The 14,136-nt window shown below is 44.6% G+C and overlaps 1 protein-coding gene across 1 annotated transcript in view; it reads right to left on the minus strand.

The window, feature by feature from the left end:
• Nucleotides 1-526: 526 nt before the first annotated feature.
• Nucleotides 527-14,136, minus strand: part of LOC123032371 (calpain-8-like) — a 55,880-nt gene continuing 42,270 nt past the window's right edge. Inside the window, exons 18-21 of the mRNA XM_044448216.1 lie at nt 12,132-12,210; nt 6,520-6,636; nt 3,367-3,425; nt 527-550 (exon numbers count right to left, since the gene is read on the minus strand). Of these exons, the coding sequence (XP_044304151.1) occupies nt 527-550; nt 3,367-3,425; nt 6,520-6,636; nt 12,132-12,210 (279 nt within the window). The remainder of the gene's footprint in view (nt 551-3,366; nt 3,426-6,519; nt 6,637-12,131; nt 12,211-14,136) is intronic.

Consider the following 14,136-nt stretch of genomic DNA (forward strand, 5'->3'; position numbering starts at 1 on the left):
TCTTCCTCATTTCTGAAGGTTCTGCTGTTAATGAAGGCGTGCAAAGTCAGCCCTTGCTTGACTACCAAGTATTTGCAAAGTGGGGGTTGTGGATGAGATTTGCTTCTACTGCAAGCCATGTAATTGCTGTGCTCTCCACACCACACGGTGCGTTGTTTAACAGTTTAATAGTTTCATTTAACAGTTAAATGGTAGTAAAACGAAGAAAAGCAGCTTGGTAGACATGAGGTTTGCTGATTTCCATCCTACCCATCTGAAAGCTAATCACTGCATTGACATTCGAGCTTCATAACATATGAAAATCATCATAAAAGTTGCATTTAAGGATCTACTTCCTAGACTGGCCTTTAGTTGTCTCCCCCTATACTTGATTATACTCTGAATCATACTTTACATTACAAATGTAATATTGGACAAAGAAGGTTGATTTCCTTCATCGTATTTTTAAGGTGTCTAGGAACTTTCCCAGAAATATCTTGGTGGAAAAGTACATTGTGGAGCTCTCCATGGATCCCAAAATGGAGCCTCAGACCAATGCACAACACAGCCACTGTGGAAGAAAGAGAGGATTACTTAATTAGGGCATCTATTTAAAATTTCAGAAAACTCTACCACTTCTGGCATTGTTCTGTTGTCACCGGAAGCACTCCTGTGGCAAAGGGACAGCAGGGGTCTCCAAAACTGGACCAGTTGTTTGGATATTTGGGGAAGCCTTTGGACCCAGCTGAACCCATGAACATCTGAATGCCCAAATCCAAGCTGGCAGGAACGCAGCTTGGATTTGGGCCTTAGGCTTAAGTGGCCTTAGGCTCTTTCTGTGCCCCATCATTGGAACCTCAAGATTTTCAGTGGAGGCTGGTGGCTTCAGTGCCAGTGGGACTGGGTACCTGATCTGCTTTGAATTTTCAAGGGGTTGTGCATCACACTGAAACCAATCCCTGGGTGAGGTTCAGCACCATGGATAGCTCCACAAAAGCTTGGGCTGGAAGCTGGAGCAGATACGCTGCCTGCTGACACTGGATCCCTGGAGGCTACTGTGATCCAGCTCCTTTCAGTGCAGCCTGGATTCTCCTCACAATTCACCAAAGGATCATGCCACACCATTGGACAGTGATGGCAGTGGCCTGAGTTCAGCTGGTGAGGAGGCATGATGCCAAGCCCATGATGCCCTGCAACACCCAAGGCACTGCCCTGGCTCAGCCAAGGTGCACCTTTCCTGCCGACCAGCCCTCTATAACCCACACCCTGGTAAGCAGCATGTTCTCCCAAAATGGGTGAGAGTGAGACTCCAACCTACGTGCATTTATTTGTTTAATTTGTGCTTTTCTATTAAAAAGGATGTTCTGGGCTGCTAATAATCCCAAAATTCAGGTTAAAAATGAAATTTTAATTAAAATGTAACTTAAAAGCAGTTCCCTAAAAAAAAACAAAACAAAAAACCCAACTCAAAACAATACTGGCAAGCTGAAAGTCTTCTGGCTTCCAATGCACTCCCTGTGGTTGTCTGATTTTAATTGCCAGCCTGACCTTTGTATGTGGTTGTCTACTCCTAGTGTTTTTATAGGTGGCCTTTCAGGGTTACCGCTCTCAAGGCAACTCACACATTGTTCAGACCATCTATAATAATGTATTACAAACCATAACACAACACACTGAGCCTGAAACATGCTTGTTGCTGTACTTTCCTCCTCTTCTAGGCAGCAGAATCCCCAGCTTTAGGCGGAGTGAGGTGGGTGCCTTGAGCAGCAGATGCTGCAGGGAGCATAAAACAGCAGTGAGGTGCTGGAGGGCAGGGCCTCGTGCCTCATGTGGCCGGGATCTCTTCTCAACCATTCCAGAGGGCAGATCTCAGAAAAATGGGTTCAGGTTACAAGACATCAGGAAGACCTTCCTGACTGTTAGAGCAGTGCAACAATGGCACGAATTCCCTAGGGAGCTTGTGGGCTCACCCACACTAGAGGCATTCAAGATGCAGCTGAACAGCCATCTGGGAGGGATGGTTGAACTTGGTGTCCTGCACTGAGCAGGGGGATGGACCTGATGGCCCTCTGAGCTCTTCCAACTCTACTACCCTATGATTCTATAATGGCGTTTCACAGCAATTGCAGCTGCTGGTGAGCTAATGTATTAACTAAGAACAAAAACGAGAGGGGAAGCAGAAGTAGGACACCTTGGTGGATGCCAGGAAAAGTGTCCAGGAGCACATTGCACCCATATGCACCATGCTATCAAACCCTGCTGTAAATGTCTCATGCATAAAAGAAGTAGATAACCCAGCTTGTGAGAAACATATATACTAAATCTACATCTCCTTGGGTCTCAGTGGGTAGGCCTAGTCTAGACAATGGGTAGATTTGCAAGTAAAGGCAATTCAGCGTAGCGAATCACCATGATGGGTTGCCATTAAGTATCATGCACCCATGATGAGCCTGAAAGCTGATGGCACTCCTTGTGGGTGCTTTGCTGCCTCCCCCACCCCATTCTTCTCACCCCCCCCCCCCCCCGCCGGCCAACTCCCAAGAAACACCATAGGGAGGAATAAGTGACAGCCACAATTGTTAACCAATTGCAGCTCACTGCAGATGACAAGGAGTCTCCACTGACTGTGCAAACAGGACACACCCTGAAACCTAACAGGGAGGCTGATGAGCTGATTGGGTGCACTGTTCTCAGGGCAGCAGTGCTGAGCCAGTCACAGCCCTAAGCTCAGGCAGCAGGTGGGATGGGGACTGGTCTGATTGGCAGTGCAGTCACACCAAGCTAGTCATCAGCTCCTGTCTCCTGCCTAAGATTGGCAAGCTCAGGCAGAAGGGGGAGCAGTCCTTGATCTGCTTGGAGACCCGGCCCTGAGAATGGGACAGCACTGCTGAGCCAGTTGCCAGCTGCAACCTCCTGCACAAAAGTAGACCCAGGGCAGGAGACATGGGGGTAGGATGCCTCTGACAGCTGTACCGAAGTGGGGGCTGCTGTTAGCCACACTCTCTGGCCAGACACTTGGAAACAGCAACAACAACCCCTCTTGCCAAATGGCTCACTTTTTCTGGAGCTTGGGCCATGATAGGTTAGCCGTCTGCTTTCAGCTGACACGTTGAGCAAGCACGGAGCAATCAAACCCTTGAACAGATTGTTATGTTTGATGATAGTTCACAACCATGATTTGGTCACCATGACTGAGACCAGGAACAACCAACCAAAACAAGCATTGTCTGGTGCTCCTGTTGTATGAACCCGGTAAACGTCTTTCCACCCGTGGCCGAAAGCTTCAGTGGTTTCCTGCCTTGCCTCTCTTCATTAATTTTCTGTTGACACCTGGCTGCCCAGTTGTTCTCAATTAAATGTACAGTACTTAGGTTTAATTGTCATTACCTCAGCCAGAGAGAGCTGGACAGTTCCATGCTTATCCTTGTCTAGCATCTGGAACATTTCTGGATGGCAAAAGAAGAGCAGGTGTTATATATAGAAATAGCAGTATTTGATATATTAAAATATTGCAAAAATCCGCAGTGGATGCAGTTGGCTTCAGACTTCTATAATCTGACCTACAGATGCTACAGCAGACTGACGTTTCCTTAGCTACACAGGTTCTGCAGACAGTGTTCTGACTGGTTTTACTTTCCATAGTTTTACACAAAAGTAGTTCTAGACTTATTAAAAAGTAAAAAAAAAAAAAAAACCAACCCCTTGCTGAAAACATCCATCATAGACAAAACCATAAAAATGCAATGGCTGGGTGGGGGGGGGATCTGCATCTTTCAGAGTTCCATTGATGGGTACAAAAATGAAAGGTACCTCACTATTCATTAAATGCAGATGGTGAAGATTTAACAAAATCAATTTAACACCCCTACTGATACATGAGAAGTATAAAATCTGGAGATGGAATGGTGTAGGAGAATAATTTCTAGAACAATTCTTCAAATCTGAAGGTAGCCTAATTCTTTCCAAGCATAATTTTATAATGGTGCTTCCACAATAGCTACAATCTGATTTTTGCCTATGAGAATAAGCAATGCTGCATGTGTACAGACACTTCCCAATGCACAAACAAAGCATTTCCCTCTCTTAGAAAAGATAATAGCATGGCTACAGGTCAGCTAATCTATCTCACCAGCACAAAGCCAGAATCATGGGTACACACACACCTAAGATCATTTCTAACAATCTAGCATGCCACAACCAGCAAGCAGGTTTAGAGCAGAGATATGTCCCCAAAGGAAATAAATTCAGAAGCGCAAACCAACAGATGGGCCAGCCTATAAAATGCATAGCTTCTGATTTCACCTTATGTCTCTAGACAAACTAACAGGGAGGGAAATGTTCTCCTAACCTCAAATTCAGTGATTAGGCAGGTCGCAAGCCTGAATAAAACTGACTTACTGACTCATCTACGTGGAAAGCTTTCAAATTGGAAGCCACTCACTTTGCATACAGGGAGTTCTCCTCCACACACATATTAATAATGACACATTACACATCAGACTATGGTTCTCCAACATTCTCTACACTTCTCCAAAGCAGTATCCCATTAATTGATTGCTAGGTTCATCTTTAATCGCAAATATATGGGCATTCAGTTAAAACACACACAGTTCCAAGCCCTGTCCTGACATGTTTTTGCACACACAAGTGGCATTCCCAGGTTCTCAAACAGCAGGAACAACTATACAGTTCGCTGTTACTGGAATAAGTCACCCAGCCCAGATAATTGCAATCCTAAATACTAATAGGACGTAAGAAGTCATGAAATGGTGGGGCATTGCTCTGTGGGTAGGGAAGGGCCAATGCAGCCTTGTGTATCTCAGTGGCAGGGATGTATGAGAATGTCAGCAGAAATATGCCCCATTCACAATCCTGAACAGAAGCAGAAGCATCTTTCTTGAAGAAATGTTCCTAGATTTCTAAATGTGTGATTATTGTGTTAGAACAAAGTGTGTTTTTGATGTTCGCCTCAAAATGCTATTTTTTAAAAAATGTGCTTTTACACTTTTGAAAAAAATATGCAGAGAGAAGCATCCTTCTCTTCTGAAAGGCATACTTTTCCTATTTCAATGAGCCAAAAAACAGGCTGAAAACCAAAATGGAAGCAAGCTGAGATGTGCTTTGCAGTTATTCCTGGAGAGAATGTGTGTGAGTTTGAAAATCTTATTTGCCTATCCCTATTCAATGGCAGAACAAGTGCTTTGCATGCAAACAGACCGAGGTCGAACCGCAGCATTTGCTGGTAGATCTGGCAAAGATGTCTCTCTGAAAGCCTGAAGAATCATTCCTAGTCCAAAGGGACAGAAATGAATTAGAGCAGCCTTTTCTGACCTGGTGCCTTTCAGATGTTTTGGATCATAACTCCCAAAAGCCCCAGCCAACATGGCCAATGATTGTGGATTATGGGTGCTGTAATCCAAAACATATGGATTGGGGAAGGCAATGCTTTGTTGTTACTGTTGTTATGTGCCATCAAGTCATCTCTGACTTATGGTGACCCTGTGATGAAAATATCCAGAATATCCTGTCCATGACAGCTCAGTTCAGCTCTTCCAAGTTCAAGACTGTGGCTGCTTTTATGGATTCCACCCATCTAATATTTAGCATTCCCTTTCATCTTCCCCCTTTGACTTTCCCTAACATGATTGTCTTCTCCAGGGAGTCTTTCCTTCTCATGATGTCTGAAGAATGACATTCTCAGTTTTGTCATTTTTGCTTCAAGGGAAAGCTGTGGCTTGATTTGATCTAGGACAGTATAAAGCAACTCCCAATTGGTGTTCACCACTTTAAATAGATGATTGTTTTCAGCTGTAGTGAAATGTAGAAAAGAATGTTCAAGATATATAAAAATTACAAAATAATGTAGACATAAATGTAAGTTGTTGTGACTGCTCCTGCCACAAGCAGTATCTGGCAGATAGCTGTAAATTCACATTGCACACATGCATAAAGCACCCTCTGCACTAACTTGTGCAAAAGATAGGCTTCCCCAGGAGTTCATTACTGCAGCACAAGTACTGAAAAAATGCACTTTCTGTACAGAAGATACTCTCCGTGGGGAGATGTTGATTGGAACCTTTGGCCATCGTGCTTTCCCATGCAAGTCAGTCCTTTGGTCACATCCCATCCGGGTTGCTACAGAATTCTATATATAGCACAGTGGAGTCACAGTATTCCCAGGGTTGTCAGGAATGGCTTGCAAATTGATCCCTTTGACAGCTACTGTTGGTAAGGTTTTGGTCTTGTTGGGCAGGATGGGAGTGGACAATTTACGTTCTGTGAGTGCCTAGATCTACATTACCAGGTTCAAAGGCTGACAGGTTTGGGAGCTTATCCTGGCTTGGGAGCTGACTACATATCAAATTTAGCAAATTAGAGAACTAATTAGAGATTTTTTGCAATGGTTCCTCTTTACTGGCACACGCTTCCACGTATGTGGGCTAAAAATAGGAAGAAATCTTTTACTTGTCAGTCAAAAGCCTGGGGCAGGTGTGGCGTATGCCAGCCATTTTCCCCCCGTCTGGCTTCAAGAACACTTACTGAAGAGAGTCTCTAGGCGAATCATGCAGGCCACGAAGCCATCAAAGTCAATGGTCAGATTGCTGCAGGCATAGCGGATAGCAATACTGTGTTGGACTTTGTTGCTGAGAGTGAAGCCTATGAGGAAGCAAATCCAAAAATTAGTAAAGGGATGTGATACTGCGTGTCCTTTTCCACTGCACAATTTAATTCCATTTCTTTAGTATGGTTTGCAACTACAGGCAGCCACCAGTGAAGGATTATAGACAATTCATCTATGCAGGTCTATTGATCCTGCAATCTCTGCATTATATACTCCAGTCCAGGACCTATTGTTCCAAAATGGCCACAGACCTAACAATCCATCATAATGCCTTCAAAACCAAGCTGTTCTATGCCATTTCACTGGAGTTTTCTTGTCCTATATTCAGAAGATAAGCACCTAATTAGAGCAGCTTTAATGCACTCTTGGGGCTCCAGCCAAACAGAATCCATTCCAGGGATACTGTTCCATACAAAACATACTTTTATCAATTTTTAAAGCTTCATTTAGACACTGGCTGCAACCCCAATTTGCCAGCCTCAGCGGAGAAACCCATTCACTATAAGTCAGCATTTTCTCACACTTTGCAGAGATTATCCCTCATTTCTCTGGAAAACCTAGCAACTTTTTCTGCCTATAGGAACAATAAAGAGGCTTCTGGCAATTGAAAGAAAAAGATTTGTTCAGGCATACACTCTCATTGAGTAGCCAGCATCCACTTTACTGAGCACATGATAATTTATCTGCATTTGTCAGAGACAGGTGGGGAAGGCCTGAAGCACCATGGAAGCACATACATACTGTATGAGGGAGATCCCAGGACATCTCCAGGCATGCAGATGTCTGGGAAGAACTCCTGCCTAGAACCCTAAAAAGCAAGCCAATGTTGATGGTGGTGAACCAATGGTCTAACAGGGCGTTCCTATGGCTCCAAGAGAGCATCTAGCCTTTTTTGGATTCCCAGACCTAAGGCCAGAAAAGAACTGTGACCTCAGACCCAGGTTTCAGTTGCCAATTCTGGCAAAGAACCATACCAGCTGCTTTTCTGAGTGCTTATGGGGAAAAGAGGGAGGAGTTTGGGATGCAGGGGGGTGACTGGCACCGACAAGAGCCTCAGCCTCCTTCCCTCCCCACCCAAAGTTCTGCAATCCAGCTGCTCTGCAGGGCAGGAAGAACATGAAGCTGACTTTCACCTTTGTACTTCACCTGTTCTGCATATGAGGGGTGCAATCCTCCAAATTCTGTAGAATACCAGCAGCCCACTGGGTTACACCCTAACTTCATAAAAGGCCTCTCAGTTTGGAGAAAAATAGTGTGGCCATTGGCTTAGTTGTTCACAGCATGCAAGTGCTACCACTGTCCTAGCTTTACTGTGTTCATGTAAAAGTTGTAGTAGGAGAGGCAACCATTGTCCCAATTCAAACCTAAATTAGCAGTATCAAATTTACTGATGAATTGTATTTCCACACCAGAGACTCTTTCTGACATCCTGTGTTGAACAACAGTTCCATAGCCATGCATATTGTTTGCCCACTTCACATAATATAATAAGCAGAAAGCATTCTATGCAACTAATCCTCAGCATGATTAAAAAGAATAATAACAAGAAAGGAAATATTTGTATAGTGAGCTGTGGAAATAATTGCTAGCAGACATACTGATGCCTAATGGATAATCAGGCTCTTAAAAGCCTGTTTCTTTCTTCTTAGAAAAAGAAGAGGATAAATGTTTCGCTCTGCTACTCAGGAATGTGGAGAGAAAACATCTTTGTTGTTGTTGTTGTTGAGTTGCAAGGTGATGCCCGACTCTTCGCGACCCCATGGACAACATTCCTCCAGGTTTGCCTGTCCTCCACCATCTCCCAGAGTACACCCAAGCCCACCCCGCCACTCCAGTGACCTCATCCAGCCACCTCAACCTCTGTTGTCCCCTTCTCCTTTTGCCTTCAATTGTTCCCAGCATCAGGATCTTTTCCAATGAGTCCTTCCTCATTAGGTGGCCAAAGTATTTGAGCTTCAGCTTTAGTACCTGACCTTCTAAAGAGCAGTCAGGGTTGATTTCCTTTAGGATTGACTGATTAGATCTCTTTGCAGTCCAAGGGACTCTCAGGAGTCTTCTCCAACACCATAATTCAAAAGCATCAATTCTTCGGCACTCAGCCTTCCTTATAGTCCAACTCTCACAGCCATACATTACAACTGGGAAAACCATAGCTTTGACTATACAAACTTTTGTTGGCAGGCTGATGTCTCTGCTTTTTAGTATGCTGTCTAGATTTGCCATTGCGTTCTTCTAAAGGAGCAAGCATCTTTTAATTTCTTGGCTGCAGTCACTGTCTGCAGTGATCTTGGAGACCAAGAAAATAAAATCTGTCACTACCTCCTTTTCTTCCCCATCTATTTTCCAGGAAGTGGTAGGACTGGATGCCATGATCTTAGTTTTTTTAATGTTGAGTTTCAAGCCAACTTTTGCACTCTCCTCTTTCACCCTAATCAAGAGACTCTTCAGTTCCTCCTCACTTTCTGCCATTAGAGTGGTATCATCTGCATATCTGAGGTTGTTGACATTTCTCCCAGCAATCTTAATTCCAACTTGCGATTCTTCTAGCCCAGCCTTTCGTATGATGTACTCTGCATATAAGTTAAATAGGCAGGGTAACAATATTCAGCCTTGCCATACTCCTTTCCCAATTTGGAAGCAATCAGTTGTTCCATATCTACTTCTAACTGTTGCTTCTTGACCCACATACAGGTTTCTCAAGAGACAAATAAGATGGTCTGGTACTCCCATCTCTTTAAGAACTTGCCACAGTCAAAGGCTTTGGCATAGTCAATGAAGCAGAAGTAGAAGTTTTTCTGGAACTCCCTGGCTTTCTCCATGATCCAGCACAGGTTGGGAATTTGATCTCAAGTTCCTCTGCCTCTGCGAAACCCGCAGTTCCCCCAGCCCCTCTCTCAGGGCCATCCCACAGGGTGATCAAAGCCGTTTGCTTTCTGAAACCAGGTCTGAATCCCAACTGAAACAAATAAATCTGTTTCATTCAAGAGTGCCTAGAGTTGACTAGCAAACATCCATTCAATCAGGAAGGAGATGTTGGCTGTTGGCCTATAGTTGTTGACCTGATCTGGGTCCAGGTTAGGTTTTTTCAAGAAAGGCCTAGTTGCCACCACCTTTAAAGATGCCAGTCCCTCTCAAGGAGGAATTTACAAACACTTGGGCTCAGACAAATTTTCCCTCCTTATTAGATATGATAAGCCATCGACGAGAAGGATCAGGCACACAAGGAGTCAGCCAGACTTATTGAAGCATCTTGCCTGCACCTTCAGGCCTCAACCACCAATAAAACTAGATGAGACAGTGCTGTGGGCACCTCTACTAATGGCTTAATAACTGTGGTGTCCAATTTTGATGGATTTCAAAACTTTATCCTTAAAGGGCCATGCAAACTTGCCACAACATGCTGCTGAGAAATCCAGCATGTCTCTCCTTGCTTCAGACTGCAGCAGGCCATAAACCACTGGCAAAGCCTTCCTTGCATGACACTGAGAAAATGCAATGGCACTGGGACAGAAACTCAGTTTGCCCCCATCACCACCGCACAGTAGGCTCAGCAATGATCTCTAACCTGTACTCAAGACTCAGCATAAGTTTCCCCAACCTGCATTTCTGGCTTCTTCCCATTTATTTTGTTGCCATCAGCTTGGGTGTATCCCATGAAGCTGGCCAGGTTCTTCTCAGAGGGAGCTTTGGCATGATTATATCAACTGCCAGAGTCATCTCTGTATTCCACAGAATGACCTGGACTTCAACAGGAGCACCAGCCACGCCAGAAGGAAAATCCCCTGGAGTTGTGCTGGATCAGAGCAAGAGACTATCTATTCCAGTACCCTGCTCTCCTAGGGGCCAACCAGATGCCTGTGGAAAGCCCACAAGCAGCTCATGAATCGAATTGCATCCTTCTGTTTGTGTTCCCCAGCTACTGATACAAAAAGGCATATTTACTAGCTTTGAAACTAAAGGTAATATATAGCCATCATAAATAATAGCCATTGAAAGCCTTCTATCAGTAATGCCTGCTAAACTTTCCTGAAAGAGGTCTTAGATTATATATGCAAGATCCCCTTTACACCTTTCTTAATAATGAAATTATCCTTGGAGATAGTCACACAAAACCCACCACCACCATGTGATGAAAGAACATGCAAATGGAGCTACATGGGCTCTCTCTCCATGGCTACACCACACGATGCTGCCACCGCCTATGGTAGCAATGCCACCCATGCATTTGGATGGTGTGGGAAAATACTCTCTACTAATACTGATTTACAGATGTAGACTTACTCCATACAAGCAGGGAATCGATATCAACCTACCTACAACAGGATCAACATCTGAGGCCTTCTTCTAAGTGCTTTCCCCAAGGAAGGGTCAGAGGATGGCAAAAAAGGAGACGGACTTCTTGGTGGTAGCCACCAATTGAGGAATCTCTCCCCAGTGAGGTCTGCCTGGCACCGACATTCTTATCTCTTTGGCACCAGCTTAAGATTTCCTTGACTCCCAGGCGGTTGACAGAATATGATGGGATATTTATGTTCTGTCAGTAGTTTTATCAGGTACATAATTTTAACTGTTTAAAATTATTGTTATTTTTTTAAATTAAAACATTACATTTTAATATTTTGAATTTTGGGGGTACCGTTCCTGTGAATAGCCCAGAGAGTTTTCAGTATGGAGAACATAGAAATGCAGTGCATGTAATGAAATTATTGGAGAAAAGTCCACCTCCTCATGTTGAGGAACTCTATGCAAGAGCATTTATTCCCATGGCGAGTTCTTTCCCACACTGTCCTGAAGTGATGGGGGACATGGCTGCAGGGGCTGGGACTAGCTCACATGTCCCCTTGTACATTCATTCAATTCATGGGGCAGGCAATGCTACTTTTAGTTTCCATGCCAGTTTAGGGAAGGGAATTTCTGATTCAGCTGAGAAGAGGTATTGAGCCCACTATCTAAATAGCTTAAGGTGCCATCCTATGCATATTTAGACAGAATCACTTAGGGCACAATCCTATGCAAGTTTAACCACAGCTACTTGGGGAATGTGAAAGATTCTCCTTTCTCCTTTCTAAACATGCGTAGGTTTGTGCCCTTAACTGTAAATGTTAATTGCTTTTCTGTCCAGGGAATTATTGGTTTTTTGTAAAACTGTAAATGAGATATACTGGGGAAATTCAGCAGTATATGCAGCAAAAATGTGGTGCTTTTCAGCCTCTGCTGCATTGCCACTGAAATTCAGTGGCACACCCGATTCTTTCACCACAGGTGCCGCCACAGTGGCAGGCATGCAGCCCCTAAGGGAGGGGGGGGCGTTCAAGGGGTAGAAAGTAGTCTCAGATCCACCCAGATTGTCAATCCCTGACCTGTGCCGTATTTTTAATTCAAGCAGGGCACCAGTGAGGCCTATTAGGCCAGGCCTCATGGGAGCCATACTTGAACGCACAATGCAGAATGCCGTGCAGCATTCTAGGGATTAATGGCAAGAGTAGAGGATTCCTGGGAAGACAAGCGACTTTCCCCACAGCATACCAACCTGCTTCCTTGAGAGCATTTCTCATTTCATGCGCATCTATGGTTCCGGAAAAGTCAGTATCCACTTCCTTGTAGATTTTCTAAGCCAAAGAAAAGGAAGAACCTGTTGTTTACTATATATTTAGTTAATTCCAGAAGATATATCTGTCAGCCAGGATGTGCAACTACTGCTCCTGCTAGGCAAGGGAGTCTGTTCTCTCCGAAAGTGTTAATGACTGGTGTGGGAGGGGGTTTAATTAACTAATGGCAAGCTGTGTGCCCTGGGAAACTGTTCACACAGGACTGGCAGTTCGCCCACCCCCATGGCAAATAAACCCTTCAGAAATCACCCCTCCCCCTGGCAAAGGCAGTAATAGCAAACTCTACTGAGATTAATACTTTAAAAGAACAACAGATACTTTCCCATGCCAAATGGTTTCTTATCCAGCTCTAACTGTGTAATTAGAAGCTATTCTGGCTTATAACTCAGTGGGAAGCTCTGCCATGCTTTTTCTTTCATACTTTTTACAGTAGAGGGAAAGCAATTAAAATCTTGAGTGCTGAGGGGCCTGATAAGGAATGCATGATGAAACAGAGTGCTAATCTGCTTATTTTAGTTGTATGACATTACTGTAATTTTCATGTTATTTCCAAGCAGATGCCCAAAAGGCCAGTGGAAAGAAGTTCAGCATCGCCCACCTTCCACCACACTGTACCCACCGCGTACCCCAGATGCTCACTCTGAGGTTGCTCTCCTCAAATATCATAATGTGAATCAAACACTGAAAAATGTAAACGGAGGGCCACAACCTAGTTCAGGCAAAGGGATCCATCACAGAGCAGCCCATGTCTTCTTTAAAGCTTAGCAACAACCACAGGGACAAACCGGCAACAGACCAGAGCAATAGGAAGGGGAATGATCTTTCTCCCTGATCAAAACCCTCTCCCACACAAAGAGAAGTGCAGCTAATAGCTCCTCTGAGGGAGAAAAAAAGCCAGACCCCCACACCTGCCTTCCCCCAGCCCCCAGCAAGACATGAGCATCTTGGAGACATGGCAGGATTTCTTCAAATGTGGGAATTGTGCCAAACAAACAAGTTAAGCCTTCATCTTGCTCCATGGCTGCATCCAGTTATCCTTGCTGCTTTTGATCTTTCAAAATACTCCGGAAAATCCAGCCAAAGCACCCAAATAGGGATCCCAGGTTTTCCTGGGTGGAGGCTGGAGCTAGCTGCAAGGGCAGGCATGGGGAGGGGAGGGACAAGGGGCCCCTGACTTTGCCCCTCCTCTTCACCTGCCTCCCACTCTGGTTCAAGCAAGAGTGTTGATGAGACAGAGGATGAGGAGATGCTGCTGTTCCCTTGCATTCTGGCTCTCTCTCTGGCAAGCAGGGGGTGAAAGCAGGGATGGAGAGCAGAAGCAGTTGGTGCCAGCGATGGTGAAATGGGGGGATCAGTGTGGAAGGGCGTCCATGGAAGGCATCTTGCTCAAGGGCCCTCGAAAGTGGTCTTGGTGGAGTCTGCATCAAAAACTGAACTTCAAAGAAGTTCAGCCCCGGGATGCTGAACCAATCCATAGATTCTGACCCAGAGACTACCGCTGGGTATCTGTGTGGAGAGAACAACAGTGATTGATTCTGCATGGCCGGAAGGAGAGGAGGTGGGTACAAAGATATTTGGTGGGTAATTAATTTCTTCCGCATATGTATATTTTGAGTTTACACCCAGTCTGTGGCTAGGTTTGCTCATTTTCTTGACTTGCCTTCTCTACACAACTTCTGAATTAGTTGCCAGGGATTCAGTTTGCTTTACAGCTTATAGTATGGCTTGGTTCACTTTTTTAAGTTACCTGCTTTCCATGGGTTTTGATATTTCTGCCATGGAATCACAGTTTGTCAATCAGAGTAGAGACAGTTGTCCTTAGTACTTTTCATTTGCAAAGTCAGTGAAGGTTTTCTTCAGGTGACCTTTCAATGCTTAATCCCTTAACATGTGCCATACATGCTGTTAATGTGGTGTGATGTTGCC

The sequence above is a fragment of the Varanus komodoensis genome, unplaced genomic scaffold, assembly GCF_004798865.1.
Source record: "Varanus komodoensis strain SLA01 unplaced genomic scaffold, ASM479886v1 scaffold1, whole genome shotgun sequence".
Lineage (NCBI taxonomy): Eukaryota > Metazoa > Chordata > Lepidosauria > Squamata > Varanidae > Varanus > Varanus komodoensis.